Source organism: Grus americana, chromosome 2 (genome assembly GCF_028858705.1).
Source record: "Grus americana isolate bGruAme1 chromosome 2, bGruAme1.mat, whole genome shotgun sequence".
Lineage (NCBI taxonomy): Eukaryota > Metazoa > Chordata > Aves > Gruiformes > Gruidae > Grus > Grus americana.
In genome coordinates, this window is record NC_072853.1 from 134,621,260 (window position 1) to 134,641,070 (window position 19,811).

General features: G+C 40.1%; 1 protein-coding gene across 2 annotated transcripts in view; it reads right to left on the reverse strand.

Moving 5' to 3' along the window:
• Window positions 1–3,547: 3,547 nt before the first annotated feature.
• Window positions 3,548–19,811, reverse strand: part of SP4 (Sp4 transcription factor) — a 32,861-nt gene continuing 16,597 nt past the window's right edge. For both annotated transcript variants that reach the window (XM_054814980.1, XM_054814981.1), the window contains exons 4-6: window positions 7,426–7,654; window positions 6,998–7,197; window positions 3,548–5,957 (exon numbers count right to left, since the gene is read on the reverse strand). In XM_054814980.1, coding sequence (XP_054670955.1) covers window positions 5,710–5,957; window positions 6,998–7,197; window positions 7,426–7,654 — 677 coding nt within the window. In that variant the 3' untranslated portion in view covers window positions 3,548–5,709. The remainder of the gene's footprint in view (window positions 5,958–6,997; window positions 7,198–7,425; window positions 7,655–19,811) is intronic.

The window sequence follows — 19,811 nt, forward strand, 5'->3', positions numbered from 1 at the left end:
AGCTGTAGCATTTGAGAATGTATTAAGAGAGGTCTTAATGGAAACCTAGGCTAGGATACAACATAGGGACAGATGCAAGAGAGAAAATGAAAAATTCTAGAAATGCCGTAAAATGTATTGCTGGTAAAGAAACCTCTGAATATTTATGGTCTCAAATACACTTAATTTTAGAACAGAAAGGGTTTCTTCCTAGGGGAAGGGTTGACATAATTTTTGTAGGTTTTTTTTTTTTAAAGTTATGCTAAAAACATTATGATCAGAAATTATTAAATGGTTCAAGGCTAGGCATTTTCCATACATAAAAGTATAAATGATAGGCAAAGCTTGGAATCTGCATGTTATGAATCTTACATGGCACACTGCTGCTCATATAAATCAAAGAAATGTCAATGTTCCTTGATCTGGCAATTTAGAAAGTAGGTAATTTTTGATCCTTGGTAAAAAAACCCAAACAAACAAACAACAAAAAACCCCCAAACACCCAACAAACTAAAATAAAAACAGACAGAAAAAAACCTCAGCAATGCTAGCAGAATGATTTGAAGAGAACAATTCCCAAATCTCAGAGCCTCTTAAAAAAATCCTTTGCAAGCTATAGATCTTCTATCCCAAACACTTCTGGAGAAGACACAGACAAATCCATGGCAAAACGAGGGAACTGTCACCATTTCTGTTAATGGTAAATCACTTGCGTTACAGAACGGGCACACTGAGACAAATCCCACACTCAGGGTGGTTTAATGTCTAGCTTAGTTGAAGAAAGCGCCTTTAGTCACATTCATATCGACTGATCACATCACCAATCTACCTGCTGGTAATCACTTCCAGCCATTTTCAGAGTGAAGCAGTTCTGCTAGAAAAGGTATCTTGCTGTCCTCTCCCTGCAAAAGTTATTCTAGCAAGCAAGGATAGCGTATGCGAGCTGTTGGTCCCCACAGTATTTCCATGTGCATCGACAAGTCTCAGGATATCGGGAAACCATGCTAGTAGCTTTGGGGAAAGGAACGTGCAAAGCATAAAGTGAAGTTGACAGCAAGTTCAATATGAATAAAATATGAATTTTACATATAGAAAACAACACCCTAGTATTTGCTACCTAGCTGGGCATAAAATTAAGCTAATGCAATAAATATAAAATGTAATTAAAATAATAGCAACAGTACTGAATCTAAAGTTGTAGAAGAAATGACTCAATTTGGTATTAAACTTTATGTTTCACAGAGTAGAATTATCATGTTTAAAGGACTAGAAGGGTAAAATGGAATATGCATATTCATCCTTCATGTCTTTATGTTAATTTTTTTTACATTTTCTGATATTGTACCACAATGGTGGCTGTGTAAGTAGAGGACTACTCTCTTATCAAAAATCTAGAAGCTGCTTCAAAACACCACGTATCTTGCAATTCACAATAAAAATGCCAGTACCACAATACTAAAGAATTGGGCAATAATGACATATTAGTTGATCAGATGCAGTTACTCTGAATTATGACTTAGTTTGACTTCAGTTAATAAGTTTGTCTGACATTAGAATCATTGCACTGAAATAGAGGTTAATGAGACTTAAACAGGTATTTCATCAAACATACAATAAAGCTAATTGATTTCAGGTCTCAATTAGGAAAGAGGAAAGACGATTCTGTCTTGCAGTACAAGGCTAGAAGCCACAAATTTTAAGTTCCATCTTCTTTTGGAAGATGGAACAAACAAGTGGTCTTTATATTTATTTCTTCCTTTGTGAAATACTACTACTGGTTCACTGCAAAAGTACTGCAAGGGTTACCATCAAAATTCTGTTAGTATTAAAAAAAAATAGTATACCATTATAATCAGCAATTTAGTATACCATCAAAGTTATTTTACTATAATACAGTGCAGGAGCCTGTTTACATTTCACTAAGAAAAGCTCAGTATATTTTCTATGAGTTGAAGTCAGTACTTTCAGGTTTCCATTAATTTGTTCTATTCATTCCGTCTGCAGTACAATCATGACACTTCCATTATTTCTCTCTCATATGGAATTATCTTTTTAAAAAAAAAAAAAAATTATTTTTGTGTGTGCTTTCATACCCTTTACCTTAGAAAAGTTTTTCCTTTGGTTATTCCTTTGGTATGCTCAGGAATAACCGTAACTTCCATTCCCAAGAGCTGAACAAACCCCACAGAATTCATGCTGAGCTAGAATCTGCTGGTTTAATTCCCTGCTGGGAGTCTGCCAGTTGGGAAACGCTGACCAGCAAGTACAGGTCTTAATTACACAAATCCAGAAGCTGCTGCCAACCTTTCCCCATTGAGAAGCATTTGCTTTCTAGTGTTCTTCTTGATGAAAAGATTATCACTCAAACATGATTTATTGCTGCTTTATATTGTAAGTAATTAAATGAAGAAACCTTTTAAACTCAAGGGAATTTTAATAGGTTACTTGCAACATGTTATTGCAGGCAACAACTTGTACATGATTTTAGTTCCAAACCCACCAAAAAATTATACAAATCAGCATTGTAAAAGTGTCAAATTAATGCCTAACAGGCATTGCTGGCAGAATTAATTTCTAAATTCTAGATGTGGGGAAATGTTACTCTCATTTTTTTCCTTTTCCATTTTTTTAGAAAAATTTACAAGTGAAATATTACTACAAAACTTTTTTATAAGGAATTTTTTGCAAAACATTTACATTTTTACCATCAACTATTTTTCTGTTTCAAAATCATTATGCAGATTTAATACCCTATGCTGCACATCAATTCTTGCGGGATGACAATTCAGTGACATGCATAAAAAAACACCACAAGGCATTAAAATGAAGACTTAAATACAAATATTGTTGCAATAAAACAGTTATAAAATTGAAAAATAGGACCTAAACATCATGCTTACCTAACTTTGACAAATTAACTTTTTTCTCCTAGATTACACACTTTTATTACTGCTCTCGTGAAAGAATGTGATAAATAATGACTTAACACCAATTTCTAATGTAATCGGCAACACATACACGAACCTAACCAAAGAAAGTATATTGTAAGAAAAAAACTATTCTAACACTGGAGTTCTACCATGGTAAATACACTTTGCACTGATAATTACAATAAAGCAAAATTTTTAATGGTGGCAAAGGGAATGAACAGTGAAATGCCATTAAACAAGATACTACTGCACATCTGTGCCCTATTACTTACAACAGCTATATCCCACTGAGTCAAATAAAGGACATTGAAATTTACGATCCTTTTAAGACAGAAAAGTGGATTCAGAATGGTATGCAGAACAGACTGTCAAAATGTTTCTAATTCCAGCGGTAAAATGTGCACCTGCTAACACAAGTTAATGTACTTGAGATGCTATGAAGCCAACCAGATTTAGATTTTGATACATCTATAATAGGGATTCATTGCAGATTAAAAATTACTTCAGTTTCCTATCCGCATACATAAGTATGCATGAAAAAATTATATATGAAATGGTTGTGCAGAATGCTCGTAACTTCAGTTTACAAAAATTGTTAACTTCTAGGAAACATGGTATTAACATTAGGAAAGTTTTTCTTTGCATAAAGAAATTTATAGCACTGATTGTGAAGCATAATGATAAAATATATATTTGACGTTTCATTTCCTATATAATAAAATTAACAGTTAATACTACCTAATGTTCATCTGTATTAAATGTCACATCTAATTGATTCTGATGTTTTAAATCCAGATACATCAGTTAAGAGTACTTTAAATAAAATATACAAAATAATGTACAAAACCCAACTAAAATTTAAAGACTCTCTTACAAGTCTACAAAAGCTTTAAGAAACTTGAAATTTATAACCACAGTGTAAAATTGTTTCTCTTTAATCTCAAAGCTTTTTATGTAAACTGAAAGTATAAAATACCTTCAGCTTAGTATTTTGCTACAAAGGGCTGGCCTAAAGTGTACACAGTGTAAACAATGATTGGTATTTCTCTTGCTTCAAAAATACAGAAAACACCACAAGATTGATAAAGTATTCAGATGAGAAGTATATGTTTTGTGAGGGAATGCACAAGATATTTGTCATGTCTCTCAAACCAACAGCTACCAAACACATTCTTCCTTTTGGAATTTGCAGGGAAAAAAAAAACCCAGACTTATCCTTGTTGCACTGTACTTCCTTTAGTTACATCAAAAATATTTTGGTGTATAAATTTTTTTTAAAAATTGGTCACGACAATTATTACCAAATGACTGTATGTGTAAAAGGTTACATTTATGCCTATGGGAAGTAATTAAAAATCCTGAGTATGAAATATTTGGCCATCTTTCCTCCTTGTACATACTGGAGTTTTCACATACGAAATGCAGTTTGTTTTTGTTGTTATTGTTTTTCATTTCCTCTATACTCTTATGAAACTGGCACATCTGCAAATGTAACCGAACCTTTGAAATCAGAAGTCGTGTAGTAAAAAGATAACTATATTCCTCTTTCCCCAATTTGATTTGTGGTTGGAGGCTCAATGTAAGACTTGATAGGTAACAGGTATTTATTACCAGCCCACAGATTATCCTTGAAGAGAAAATAAAGACAGTAATATTTAGGGGAAAAGAGAGAAAATGTTTACTTTCAATACCTTTTTTTGGTTAAAATGTGATAATTAATTCTTTTCTTTGGCTATTAAGTCAAAGCATAAAGAACTCAGCACATTAACCACAACATAATAACTAGTATTTACACAGAAAAGATACTGGAGAATGAGCTACAACACTCAATTGTCTGATTAATTTCCATGAATTCTAAAGAAATTAAAACATTTAAATACTTAAGATTGAGTTTTTATGATTCATGTTACCTATGAGTTAGAAATGGACCACGGATGTTCTAAAATGTAATGAAATACCAAAAACTGACACAAAAGTTGCCATATTTATGTTTCATCCTACATAAAGATACCATTACTTTTGTAAAATCTTACGTTAATATCTTCTATGGTTTTATCTTTCCTACCGTATACACTAATTCTACATAACCTTAGCTCTCCAAACAAAGAGAGGAATTAGAAGTCACTGATTGTCATTTATACACACTACTATAATGTAGTGGTCAAAATTAATCTGAGGTCCACCTCAGAACCACTTTGCAGCATGCTCATCCAGCTGCTATTCGAGTAATTCCAAAACTTGAGAAAAGACGGCCAAAATCAACTGATGTGTTCTATGAACTGAGCAAAACCCGAAACTATTTCCACTATAGTTCAATCTGTATTCTGTTTTGCTGTGTCTTATGGGAAAAGGATGTTCTCATGAAAATACTACAAATTTATTTTAAAAACAAAGTACCTTCATCAAATGATATTAATCCTAGTCAAGGTCCACCCTGTTTTACATTGATATTATCTGATTTTATAAACACATTAATATACAATGCTAAAATAGGGAGGGGAAGTTCATTTAAAATCATTACATGATATACAGACATATAACTAAAAAAGTACAGTATGGAAATAATATTCCCCCATCTGTTTATCCAGTACATCAATTTGCGTTGTTTGTATTTTTGAAATTTTTGAAATTTTTGTCTTGTTGCACCGGTGTACACTTCCCATGCTGACCCTCCAACCTGGAACACTTACAGAAGTCATGACTGAAAACATGATTTCCTGCTCTGTAATCCACTTTACCAGCCCACTTCCATATCCTGAAAGGATAAGTGCAGCACTAGGCGTCCATATAAATGATCCTTTCAGAATTCTTCCATGTTTGTTGAAACGTTAGGGGTTGCTGGGTTTGAATCTTGAGAAATGGCAGCAACAGTGACAATTCTTGGAGAACCAAGAACCTCAGTAACTGAAGAGTCCAGTTCTCCTGAGGTAACAATAGCGAGGGCTGTTCCACCACCCTTCTTGTTCTGATGAGTTTTGACATGTTTTGAGAGATGGTCACTTCGCATAAACCTTTTAGAACATTCTGGGCACTCAAATCTCTTTTCACCTTTTCAAAAGAAGAATAAAAACAAAATGTTACTGAAAGAGAGCATTGAACACTGCTTGATCATTTGAATCTGACCCTTTCCTATTCAACATTGGAAGTTTCTTCAAAAGGATACAATGTTTTCTTCTCTATGTGTCCAATTTCCAGGTGTGTTCTGTTCAGTCACAGGCTTTTGGCAATCTACTCTTCACTACTAAAATGTTCTCAACAAATATTTGCTATGCTATGATTACCTGGTGAGAAGTTTGAATTTCAGGTCACCAGAGAACTTCCATAAACTTCCATAAACCTGACAGAGTAGGAGAGGTAAAAGCCCTGAAAGAACGACCTCATAATAATTTTTAAGAATACTTTTGTTATTTAGATTACAGTGATGAGAAGGGAATTTGGAAACATGAAATCTACATCAAGAGAGATAAATTAAACATACTAAAAAGTCCTGTCACTGTTCAAATGTAACTAGTGCTTAAACTTCAAGTGCTACCTTCTGATGCTGTAAGTTGGGGGTGGGGGACAGGGAGGGGAAGGAGAGGGACACACACCTTCTTGGGGCTAGAAATATGATGGCTGATAAAATTTTCAGCTTCTAAAAGGTCCACCTTTCCAATCTGAACTGTTAAGAGAACTTGCTTTATCAGTTCTCACTTGAAACTTCAAGAAACTTCCCAAGAAGATCAAATCTCATGTATGGACTAGGTTAATACATTTCTTAAGGACTAAGCTAGCCCAAGTGAGGAAACGATGACCCTGGTCCATGGCCGATCCTAATGTACATCAGCTATCTATGATGAAACGGTCATCTTCTAGCGTAGGTACAGAAGAACAGTTTGAACAGATCTCTTATTTTATTTATTTGATTTCAGTCAGCTTGAACTGACGAAGACTGAAATCTACCACTTCCTCTGTTTTAAAGTTACTTTATTTACATTTAAAAGAAGTTTTCACAGATCCTAATAAGTGAGAACTTTGATATCACTATTTAACCATGGCCACTACAATTCATACTTGCTGTACTATGTATACAGAGAGGGCTGACTGACCTGTGTGGGTTCTTCTATGTCTTTGTAATTCATCACTCCTTGTAAATCGCTTGCCACAAAAAATCCAGTTGCATATAAATGGTCTTTCACCAGTATGCCAGCGCAGATGTGCTCGAAGATGAGATGTCTTGCCATAAACTTTTCCACATCCTTCAATATGGCAGATATGTTGTTTCTTTTTTCCTGGCTCATTGCTGCCTCTAAAAAGATAAAATTTAAACAGGTAAATAATTATATTCTAAAATATTTTTAGCTATTAGGAAAAATATTTCATACAAATAGAGACAATTATAATCCCCTGTCTAAAAAATATCTAAACATACTTTCTAATAGAAAACATGAAAAATGTAGGCAATATAAGAAAAACTCATGCCCAAAAGAGGCAAGCTGTGATAAGATGCCTAAGTACTGATAAAATTTACATTTACCTTCCTTCTCCCTCTCTGCAATTAGGACATGAGCAGGCAACTCTTCTCAATCTCTTGCCAGGTTGCACCTCCTGGTCAGAAGCTTGCTGAGCCTGTTGCAGCTGCACTTGTGTTATCTGATCAGGACTAACAGCACCAATTGCTGCATTAGCAATGCCACCTACTGCTACGGTAACAGGAGCTATTGTGGCTTGCTGTACTTTAACTCCATCCTGTCCTTGCTGTTGACCTGTAAGATAAGAAAGTGTTTGTACCTTTTATTAGTCATTTCAATGAGTGAAATGCACAAATAAACTTTACACATTTCATAGAACAAAAATCCACTTAACGTTAAGGGAAGCCACAAAACAAGTATTAAATCCAGCCATTTTCCTGAAGCACTATGCATTGGGTTTGCATGGCAAGGTTTTGATCGTGAAGGGGCTACAGGGGTGCCTTCTGTGAGAAGCTGCTAGAAGCTTCCCCCATGTCCGACAGAGCCAATGCCAGCCGGCTCCAAGATGGACCCGCTGCTGGCCAAGGACAAGCCCATGAACAACGGTGGTAGCACCTCTGGGGTAACAGAGTTAAGAAGGAGAAAAAACTGCTGTGCAACAGCAACTGCAGCTGGAGAGAGGAGTGAGAATATGTGAGAGGAACAACTCTGCAGATACCTAGGTCAGTGAAGAAGGAAAGGGAGGAGGTGCTCCAAGCACTGGAGCAGAGATTCTCCTGCAGCCCGTGGAGAAGACCATGGCGAGGCAGGCTGTTCCTCTGCAGCCCATGGAGGTTGATGGTAGAGCAGAAAATCCCCTGCAGCCTGTGGAGGTTCATGGTGGAACAGATATCCACCTGCAGCCTGTGGAGGACTCCATGCCAGAGCAGGTGGATGCACCTGAAGGAGGCTGTGACCCCGTGGGAAGTCCACGCTGGAGTAGGCTCCTGACAGGACCTGTAGACCTGTGAGGAGAAGAGCCCACGCCAGAGCAGGTTTGCTGGCAGGACTTGTGATCCCGTGGGGGACCCGTGCTGGAGCTGTCTGTTCTTGAAAGACTGCACCCTGTGGAAGGGTCTCATGCTGGAGCAGTTCATGAAGAACTGCAGCCCATGAGAACGACTCATGTTGGAGAAGTTCGTGGAGGACTGTCTCCCATGGGAGGGACCCCATGATGGAGTGGGGGAAGAGTGTGAGGAAGAAGCAGCTGAGATGAAGTGTTATCAACTGACCACATCCTCCATTCCCCATCCCCCTGCACCTCCCAGGGTGAGAAGGCAGAAGAGTTAGGAGTGAAGTTGAGCCCAGGAAGAAGGGAGGGGTGGGGGGAAGGTGTTTTTAAGATTTGGTTTTATTTCTCCTTATCCTACTCAGATTTGATTGGTAATAAATTATATTAATTTTTCCCCAAGTCAAGTCTGTTTTGCGCGTAAGGCTAACGGGTGAGTGATCTTTCCCTGTCCTTATCTCGACCCACAAGCCTTTCGTTGTATTTTGTCTCCCCTGTTCAGCTGAGGAGGGGAGTGACAGAGCCGCTTTGGTGGGTACCTGGCCTCCAGCCAGAGTCAATCCACCACACACTACCACAGTACTTACTGTTAGCTTAGATAGCCCCATTTAATGTAATTTGTTATTAGAATAGTACAAGACTGCAATTTACTGACTGATAGTAAGAAACGTGAACTAGTTTAACAAGTGTTTTCTTCTTCTCAAAAGCTGAGATTAATGAGAAAACAGTAACCAAAATCTTACATAGAAATATTGTTAAATCTGTTGCCAATTAATGTATCTCTAATAACCTTTGAAAACATATCTACATTCAGAAAACCACAATTAGCTAATATTAAAAGTTTCTTTAGGGCATGTACAGAATTGTCACTTCTACCATCTGTCCTGGATCAACATGGAGCCACCAAGGAACTTTCACAAAGAAAAGGGAATGTTGTAGGACTACACTTGACCAAACTAGCATGCCAGAGCTTTGTTAGGGTTTTGGTGTTTTTGCAGGATTCTCCACCTGGCACAGGGTAGTCCTGGTTATAAGTACAAACTGAGGGACTGGAGGCTGGGGAGCAGCCCTGCAGAAAGAGATCTGGGGGTTTGGGTTGATGGCAAGTTGAATATGAGTCAGCAGGGTGCCCTGGCAGACAAAAGGGCCAACCGTGTCCTGGGGTGCATCCAGCACAGCGTAGCCGGCCGGTCGAGGGAGGTGATTGTCCCACTCTGCACTGCACTGGTGCGGCCCCACCTCAAGTGCTGTGTGCAGTTTTGGGCTTCTCACTATAAGAAGGACATCAAACTACTAGAGTGTGCCCAGAGGAGGGCGACCAAGATGGTGAAAGGCCTCAAGGGCAAGAGATGTGAGAAGCAGCTGAGCTCACTTGGTTTGTTCAGCTTGGAGAAGAGAAGGTTGAAGGGTGACCTAATCACAGTCTACAATTTCGTCAAGGGGGGCAGCAGAGGGGGAGGTGTTGACCTCCTCTCTCTGGTGACCAGCGCCAGGACACGAGGAAATGGAATGAAGCTCCGTCAGGGGAAGTTCAGGTTGGACATCAGGAAAAGGATCTTCACTGAGAGGGTGGTCAATCACTGGAACAATCTCCCCAGGGAAGTGGTCAGGGCACCAAGCCTGTCACAGTTCAAGGAGCGTTTGGATGACGCTTTCAGTCATATGGTTTAGTTTTAGGTAGTTGCAAGGAGCAGGGAGTGGGACTCAATGACCCTTATGGGTTCCTTCCAACTTGAGATATTCTATGATTCTATGATTTTGTTTTGCAGAAGGGACTATGTTTTCAAGAAGACTGGAAAAACAGCTTGACTGTATCAAACAGAATTCTAAGATTGACTTAATGAATTAAGAATTTGGTTTCATTGCTTAAATTCACTGATCTCATTTGCTTTCTTGATCAAAGGAAATCAGGATTACTGTCTCTGTATTAAAGTAAAATCAAGACTATTCCAATTTAAGTAAGAAGTGTACTTTCTTGAGCAACAGGGTAATATGATGTTTGCTTAAAAAGTTAGTACTCTACGGCCTAAGAAAATAATGGAACAACCTAAATCTGACACAGAGATATGACTTCCAGCCACAATCTGACAACACTGAATGCCAGTCCTGCCAGTAACAGGAATGGGACAAAATATCCTTAGATGCTGCCATTTTCAAAAATGCCTTCATACGAATGGGAAATAAGAGGAAATACTACCTACTTATTGAGAGAGTGTAATGACCAACCAGAATTCCTTAAATAGACTATAATATTTTAAGACTTGAAAGTCCTCAGTATTGAAGCATTAATTTAAAACTTAGAAATCCCTTGGAGGTAACATGATTCAGAGAGATTCAAATGGGTACTCCAACTTCTCAAGCATCCGTAATAGACACCATCAATGGGGATAAGACTGAGAACACCCTCTGAAGTCTAAACTGCTAAGCTACCGAGTGAGTTCAGATACAACACAGCATGGGATAATGACTACTTCATTCATATGACTGCTGAAGAGCAATATATGCTTGGACAGGTTATCTTCTACACCACCATGACAACAGCCATAGATGAAACCTAACACACACCACCTAACACCACCACATACATGCAGATAGGTTAGGACTAAAGAACATGATATACAGAGAACCTCCCAAAGTGACTTGACTGTCCTCTAACAGACCACTGTTGGCTACAGGAAATAGAATAAATCTGTCTTGTGCCTAGATCAGTACCAGGTTATTTCCACTAGAAGCACTGACCAAATTTTCCCCGAGTTATCTCTCTTGGTTTCTCTCTGGAACTTGTACCTGATCTGCCTAGATACGAATAAACATGAATTCCTTGTTTTCCTAAGCAGGCCACAAATATTGACAGATGCTGAGTACTTTTGGTTCTCTGAAAAGAACAAGGATGAACCCAGAAGAGATAACGTTTGAATCCCACTTGCTGTTGGACAGACAGATAGTAAAACAAAACAAACAAACAAAAAACCCTTAAAGTAGTCTGGTATTTGCAGCAGAGGAACCATAAAAAAAGAATTACAGGCTTCATCTTGAGAGCAGAGTTTCCATATGTCTAGGGCAGAACAAAGTCTTTCTTTTCAGAATAGCAATGTACTGGAAATAAATTTATTTAGCATATTCTAATGGCAAAGAAAAGCACTCATGAGAATCCTTGAGGGAGAATATGATAGAGTAAGGAGAACATTATGGTATAAATGCAAATAGTAATATCTGGTACTTGAGTCTAAGAGTGGCAGAAAAGGACACAAGAGCTTCCAAAGAAAGTGCCAGTCCAGGAGCAATTCCTCGTCAGGCTGTGAAGCTGCTGAAGTGCTGACCGAGTGTTATGAATAACCAGAGTCGACAAAGGCTGATCATTTTTGTTATATCTAATGCTCATCTTAACATGATAATGTGATTGCTTGTGTTGAAAACCAGCTGCAGTTTTTGGTTAGCCAAAAGGAAATAAATTAACAGGATGAACTTGCTCAACTTGTAGTCTTTCACAGAGCACAAACCACTCTCTGTCTGTTAAACATATCCAAGATGCAAACTTCTCTAATTCATAAAGCAGCACTATAAATGATGAGTCTATGAATGGTCACCGCAAAAGTTAAAGATGTAACAGATACTATGGCCACAGCTACTGCAGCCTTTTATGCTATTTTCACTATCAGTCACGTTTTCAAGAACATTAATAACAATTATCCTTTGTGGTTACAGTCTGTTAGAGGGATGACTCCACCCATGTCACAAAGTCCTATTTGAGCAAAAATGGTCCTGGGATCTAACCAGTCTGGGGTCAGAACACAGCTGAAGAGCATCATTTTCTCTCAATTTTCCCTCTCTCTCACTTTCTTGAACTAATACTAAAGTTTCAATGCAACCTACCCCCAGGCTGCCAGACCAAGGCTTTCCAAGTAAGATGTGAATTGAGGCACTTGAATCCAGAGAAGGAAAACTCCTTTTTTAACTCCATGACTAGTGCTACAGTGATTAATGTCCAGCACGTAACTCTTCCTGGATCTGACCAATCCACATTTATGGGGAAGCCTGTTCAGCATTTCTAAAAATCCAATATATTGTGCTGATTCAATACTAACCAACTTTCAGTCTCTAAGTCACGAGACGATCAACTACACAAGGGTCTTCCGATACTTCTTCAGAATATCAAGTACCACTGCTGACACATACTTTTATCTGCTCCAAACTTACCCTACCCCATATGAGGACCACATGTAACTTGGAGTATAGGATACACACTACTGAGCTACAACCTTAATGTACTTATGAAACATAATATGGTGATACATCTGAGTAGAAATTCTTCACAATAACTCTGAAGGTGACAATAAAAATACAAAAGAGAAAATGCCAAAAGTAAGGTTGCTCAGGCAAACAATTACATTATCCATACGGTTTCAGTCAAACAGTAATTAAATGACTGCTCTTTAGATGGCATTAACAACGTTACTACATTTTCTAATGTGAATGTTGATTTTCATCTTTAAATTAATCTCACAGAGTTGCTATTTTAAACTGCCTTCCCTTGGATTCCACTTACTAAATTCAGAACAGGAGGTTCTGAAACTCTCAAAATATCACAGAAATAGCCCTATTTAAAGATCCAGGCCACAATATTCAGTAAGAAAATCTCTCCTTTTTGAAGTAAAAAAGTAACTGAAGGAAGCACACATATCCGATAAATAATCCTTGCCAGAGATTTACAAAGTTATCAGAAAACACTGGGAAGTTAAATAATGTAATTCCTGGACTTAATTTTTGTTTTGAACTCCTGAAACAGCATCCCAACAAGCTAGCACACTAATAGCATACAAGATAGAAAGAAATTAATCTATTCTCATTTTAAAATTGTTAAATATAAAATTCTTTATTCTTATTCTTTGAGAGTAAAATGAACGTATTTTAGACCAGTTGAAAAATCTTTTCTCTTGAAGAAAAATCAGAAAATCTTCACAAAATAACTGACAGAACATGCCTTGGTCTGAATCTCAAGTGAGCTTGCTATAGTCTTGAGTTGTATGGAATTTTGATTTTTTTAAACTATATACTAGAATCCACTATGGATCACTAAGGGCTTTAACTTTTACATAATTTGTAATTTTAAGGGAAGATAAAGGAATTTCATTATTTCCCAATATTTTATTCTAAAAACAGGTGGCTGAGATAATGTTTTCCATGACACTTTCTGGGTGGACAAAAAAGACCTGTTAAAAATAATCCATATGACTTTTTACTACGGGCATTAAAATACCATTTAAAGCCTTCCAAAAATTCTGCTACAATCATGAGATCACTTGACATTGCTTCTTCCTGACCTACTCCAAACCACAAGACCTGATATCACTATACTTCACCATTCGTAATCAGACCTTTCAGTAACAAGAGCTCTCATGTTTCAACACAGATTTCAGAAAGAGGTCAAAACAAATCATTACGTGAGGAAATAAAGTCACACTTCAGTTCATCTGTTATTCTATATGAGTTGTCAAAACAGTCACTGCACATTTACACCTGCTTTTAGAAGACAAAATGTTTTTCTCAAGTTCCCATGATTTCTTTAACAGTGATTTCTTGAACTTGTGAAATATTCAAGATTAACAAAATCATCACTGAACTTGTGTATGACTGAACTTTATTGTACATGCTGTCAGGTTACAATGTTAACTTACAAAAAAATGTTAGTGCACAAAATAACACTGATACCAACTACTCCACTGCATTTCATTTTCTCTCAGATCTAAGGTCTCTGTTTCTTTTGTATAATAACCATTTATCTGACCACAGGACAATATGCATACAACAAGGCAACTTGATATGATATTTATTTTGCAAATCAAGTGCAATTAGACTGTCACTCATTGCAATATTGCATATATGATTAGGACTGAACATAATTAAGAATATTATAGAATTTTTTTAAGCTTTTCAGATAGAAGAACCTGCATGAATTTAGTCACTAATCTTTCCCATTTAAGCAGTTAAGTAAATGCATTACTTATTGTCACAGGATACAGGATTATCAAGATAAAGGATTGCACACCCTTTGTTTTTCAGCATCACTTACTCAGCTTTCCAATTCTGCAGTAAAACTGCATCTTAGCAATTACAACTCTTACACGCTTTCCCGTACATGAGTCTGTAACACATTAATGCAAGAAAACTCAACAATGTTAAGTAATTACTATGAAGCCAAATAATACATATACACATATATCTCTATCAATTTTAGGCTTCAAAGCTAATTTGCAAAATAGTAACCCCTATAACACCACCTGGATGATTAAAGAAAGCTAACGCATGGTACCTAGGAAGTATTTTCCTAAGGAGCGATTGACCACTGAAGATCATTAGACTTGGCCATCCATCATAAGTCAAAACAAGTTTCCTTTTACTACATACTGCACCTGCATTCCTATTCTTGTCCACCTTAAGTAGCAAGCATTAAAAGCTACTCTTTGAGGCAATGTCCTGGTTTTCAGCTAGGATAGATTTAATTTTCACAAGAAGTTGGGAGGGGACACAGCCAGGACAGCTGACCCAAACTAGCCAAGGGGATATTCCACACCATATGACAACATGCTCAGTATAGAAGGGGGGCTGGCTGGGGAGAAGGGGTCGCTGCTTGGGGATGGGCTGTGCATTGGGTCAGCGGTGAGCAAATTGCATTGTGTATCACTCACTTTGTATATTCTTTTGTTAGTATTGTTATCATTTTCCTCTTCCTTTGCTGTCATAGTAAACTGTCCTTATCCCAACCCACAGGTTTTACTTTTTGCTTCCGATTCTCCTCCCTATTCCAAGGAGTGGGGGGGAGGAGTGAGGGAGTGGCTGTGTAGTGCTTAGCTGCTGGCTGGGGCTAAACCACGACAGTCCTTTTCAATTTAATTTATTAGCTATTCTAACGCAAAATTAAATCCCCTTGAGGTACACATCGGACCTCCCCATCCTGCCGCATCACCCAGCAAGTGCACCCTGTTCCTTGAGCAAAAGCAATCCCACAGATGGGTTTGCCTTTGCCTGAAGCAGGGATAACCCAGACTGTCTTCCCTAACATGTTCTTTATGTGCACTACGGGGACTTCATCCCTTTCTACAGTACATAAAAGTTTTGATCGGGCAGGGCCAGTTAGACTGGTAGAGGCCCTAGTGTTGACTAACCAGGTGGCCTTTGCTAAATGTGTATGCCAATGTTTGAGGGTCCCATCACCCATCGCTCTCAGTGTAGTCTTTAGCAGTCCATTGTGCCGTTTGATTTTCCCAGAGGCTGGTGCATGACAGGGGATGTGATACACCCACTCAATGCCATGCTCTTTGGCCCAGGTGTCTATGAGATTGTTTCAGAAATGAGCCCCATTGCCTCACTGATTTCTTTCGGGGGTGCTGCGTCACCACAAGACTTGCTTTTCAAGGCCCAGGATAGCATTCCAGGCAGTGGCATGAAGCATGGGATACGTTTCCAGCCATCTGGTGGTTGCTTCCACCATTGTAAGCACATGGCGCTTGCCCTGGCAGGTTTATGGGAGTGTGATGTAATCGATCTGCCAGGCCCCCCCATATTTATATGTTAGCCATCGTCCTCCATACCACAAGGGCTTTAACCACTTGGCTTGCTTGATTGCAAGGCATGTTTCACATTCACAGATAATCTGTGCGATAGTGTCCATGGTCAAGTCCACCCCTTGATCACAAGTCCATCTACATGTTGCATCTCTTCCTTGATGGCCTGAGGTGTCATGGGCCCACTAAGCTACAAATACTTCACCCTTATGTTGCCAGTCCAGATCTATCTGAGCCACTTCAGTCTTAGTAGTGTGATCCACCTGCGGGTTGTTCTGATGTTCCTCGGTGGCCTCACTCTTGGGTATGCGGGCATCTACATGACGTACTTTTACAGCCAACTTCTCTAGCCAGGCAGCAATGTCTTGCCACACTGGGGCAGCTCAGATGGGGTTGCCTCTGCACTGCCAGCTGCTCTGCTCCCATTGCTGTAACCACCCCCACAGGGCATTTGTCACCATCCATGAGTCAGTACAGAGGTAGAGCATCGGCCACTTTTCTCATTCAGCAATATCTAAAGCCAGCTGGATGGCTTTCACTTCTGCAAACTGGCTCGATTCATCTTCTCCTTCAGCAGCTTCTGCAACTCATCGTGTAGGACTCCATACAGCAGCCTTCCACCTCCGATGCTTTCCCACAACACGACAGGACTCATCAGTGAACAGGGCGTACGGCTTCTCATTTTCTGGCAGTTTGTTATACAGTGGGGTCTCTTAAGTACATGTCACCTCCTCCTCTAGTGACATTCCAAAATCTTTGCCTTCTGGACAGTCTGTGATCACTTTCAGAATTCCTGGGTGATTGAGGTTTCCTATCTGAGCCCGCTGTGTGATCAATGCGACCCACTTACTCCACATAGCATCAGTTGCATGGTGCGTAGGGGGGACCCTCCCTTTGAACACCCAGCCCAGCACCAGCAGTTGGGGTGCCAGGAGGAGCTGTGCTTCAGTACCAAGCACCTCTGAAGCAGCTTGAACCCCTTTATATGCTGCCAATATCTCTTCTTCAGTTGGAGTGTGGCGGGCCTCGGATCCTCTGGATCCCCAACTGCAAAACCCCAGGGGTCGACCTCGAGTCTCCCCTGGTGCTTTCTGCCAGAGACTCCAGGTAGGGCCGTTCTCCCCAGCTGCAGTGTAGAGCACATTTTTTACATCTGGTCCTGCCTGTACTGGCCCAAGGGCTACTGCATGAACTATTTCTTGTTTAATTTGTTTAAAGGCTTGTCCATTGCTCAGGGCCTCATCTGAAATTGTTTTTCTTCTGGGTCATCTGATAGAGAAGGCTTACGATCAGACTGTAATTTGGAACATGCATCCTCCAAAACCTCACAATGCCTAAGAAAGCTAGTGTTTCCTTTTTGCTAGTTGGTAGAGAAATAGCTACTATTTTGGTGATCACATCCATTGGGATCTGACAACACCCATCTTGCCATTTTATTCCTAAAAACGGAATCTCCTGCACAAGTCCCTTGACCTTTTTATGGCAAACTGGCTTTCAGAACCATTTGGACTATTTTCTTCCCTTTCTCAAAAACTTCTTCTGCTGTGTTGCCCCACACAATGATGTTGCCAATGTATGCAGGTACTCTGGAGCTTCACTCTGTTCCTGTGCAGTCTGGATCAGTCCATGGCAAATGGTGGGGCTGCATTTCCACCCCTGGGGCAGTCTATTCCATGCGTACTGGACGCCCCTCCAAGCGAAAGCAAACTGCGGCCTGCACTCTGCTGCTAAAGGGATTGAGAAAAATGCATTTGCAGTATCAGTTGTGGCGTACTGCTTGACTGCCTTTGACTCCAGCTCATATCGAAGTTCTAGCACGTCTGGCACGGCAGCACTCAGCGGCAGCATGATGTCATTCAGGCCACAATAGTCTACTGTCAGCCTCCACTCTCCATTAGACTTTCGCACTGGCCCTATGGGACTGTTAAAGGATGAGTGGGTTCTGCTGATCACTCCTTGGCTCTTCAGTTGATGAATCAGCTTATGGATGGTTGGTGTCAGTTGGTGGGATAGTGTTGTCGGTGCACCGTTGTGGTAGCAACTGGCACCTGTTGTTGTTCAACCCTGAGCAACCCCACAACAGAAGGGTCCTCCGAGAGACCAGGTAAGGTAGACAACTGTTTTATTTTCTCCAAGGCAGCTATGCCAAAACCCCACCAGTACCCTTTCAGGTCCTTGACATACCCTCTCTAGAGGTAGTCTATGCCCAGGATGCACAGAGCCTCTGGGCCAGTCACAACGAGGTGCTTTTGCCACTCATTCCCAGCTAGGCTCACTTCAGCCTCCAGCACAGATGGCTGTTGGGATCCCCCTGTCACACAGAAATACAGATGGGTTCTGTCCCTTTATAGCTTGATGGAATTTGGGTACACAGTGCACCAGTGTCCACTAGAACCTTACAGTCTTGTGGGTCTGACATGCCAGGCCATTGGATCCACAGAGTTCAATAAACCCAGTTGTCCCTTTCCTCCACCTGGCTGGAGGCAGGGCCCCTCTAGTCCTGCTCATCGTGTTTGTTACTTACTTCTTGCAAAAATGACTTAGAGGTCCCTTCAAGAAGATCATAAGTACGATCATGCCTTCCACTCACTCCAGGGGACTGCCCGCTGGAAACTGGAGTGGCATTTTTCCTGGAAGAATCCCCTTTTGTGATTGTTTTGCCTTGAAACTCACATACTCATGCCTCTAGTGTCAAGGTAGGTTTTCAAACCCACTTCCTTGTGTCCTCTCTGTAGTCATGTAGGTAAAACCACAGGGTGCCTTGTGGTGTGTACCCTCTATATCCTCTTTCTTGATTAGAGGAACGCTTACGCCTAATAGCTGAGATACTGGTCCATACAGGTGGGGAATATTCTCTCCATAGCGGTCCACTTGCGTGGATGACATACCCCATCTTCACTGAATGTTCATGCCTGACAGAAGTCACCTCCAGAGGCTGAGGGCTTGTGTCTTCTTCTCAATTGCTTTGTCAATGCTCCCTTCCCTAGACAGGGATCCCAGCTGCTTGGCTTCCCTATCCTCTAATTCCAGGCTACTGGCCCCATTATCCCAGCACTGGAGCAGCCAGGTAATGATGTGCTCACCTGAGTGGCAGCTGAAATCTTTTCACACATCTCACAGCTCACTCAGAGGCAGAGATCAGGTGATCACCTCTGGTTCTGCCTCCTCCTCCTGTTCGCATGATGGTCCTGGTTCATCATCATCCCTTACTAAGCAAACTGATTTTTTTGGTGTATTTCTTCTGCATAGGGGTGACTGATACTGGCATCAGTTGGCTTTTTGGTTCAGCTGCACTGCCGGTCACCAAGGTTTGAATAGCCACAATGCCTGCCACTGGGGTTGGAGTAGCCACAATGCCTGTTGGTTTGTTTTCCCTCTCTTCTCCCTGAGGGTGCTGCATAATTCCAAGCAGTGTTTGGTAGATACTGTCTTTGGAATAGCCACAGCATTTTTCTTTCAAGTATTCTATCACTTTATCAGGGCTCTGTAGTTGTTCGGGAGTGAAGTTCCAAACCATTGGAGATAAGAAGTTCTCTAGATACCTGCCCATATTCTCCCACGTGCTGTGCCACTCATGACTATCCAGCCTCAGGGCAGATCTCTGGGTGGTATTCTTAAAACAATTTTTTGTAAACCTAAACAAGACCTGAAACACATTCAGGAGACACTGCAATAAGAGCGTGCTGGCTTGAACATCCCAAGGGTATTCAAAATTCTCAAAAGCTGTTGTTACTAGCCTGAAGGAAAAAGGGGAGGTGAAAGAGTAGGAGAAAGTATTCCTCCCCCTCCCCACCCCATCTTCCCCATAGATCGGGTGCAATTATTAATGAATTCCAAGAGA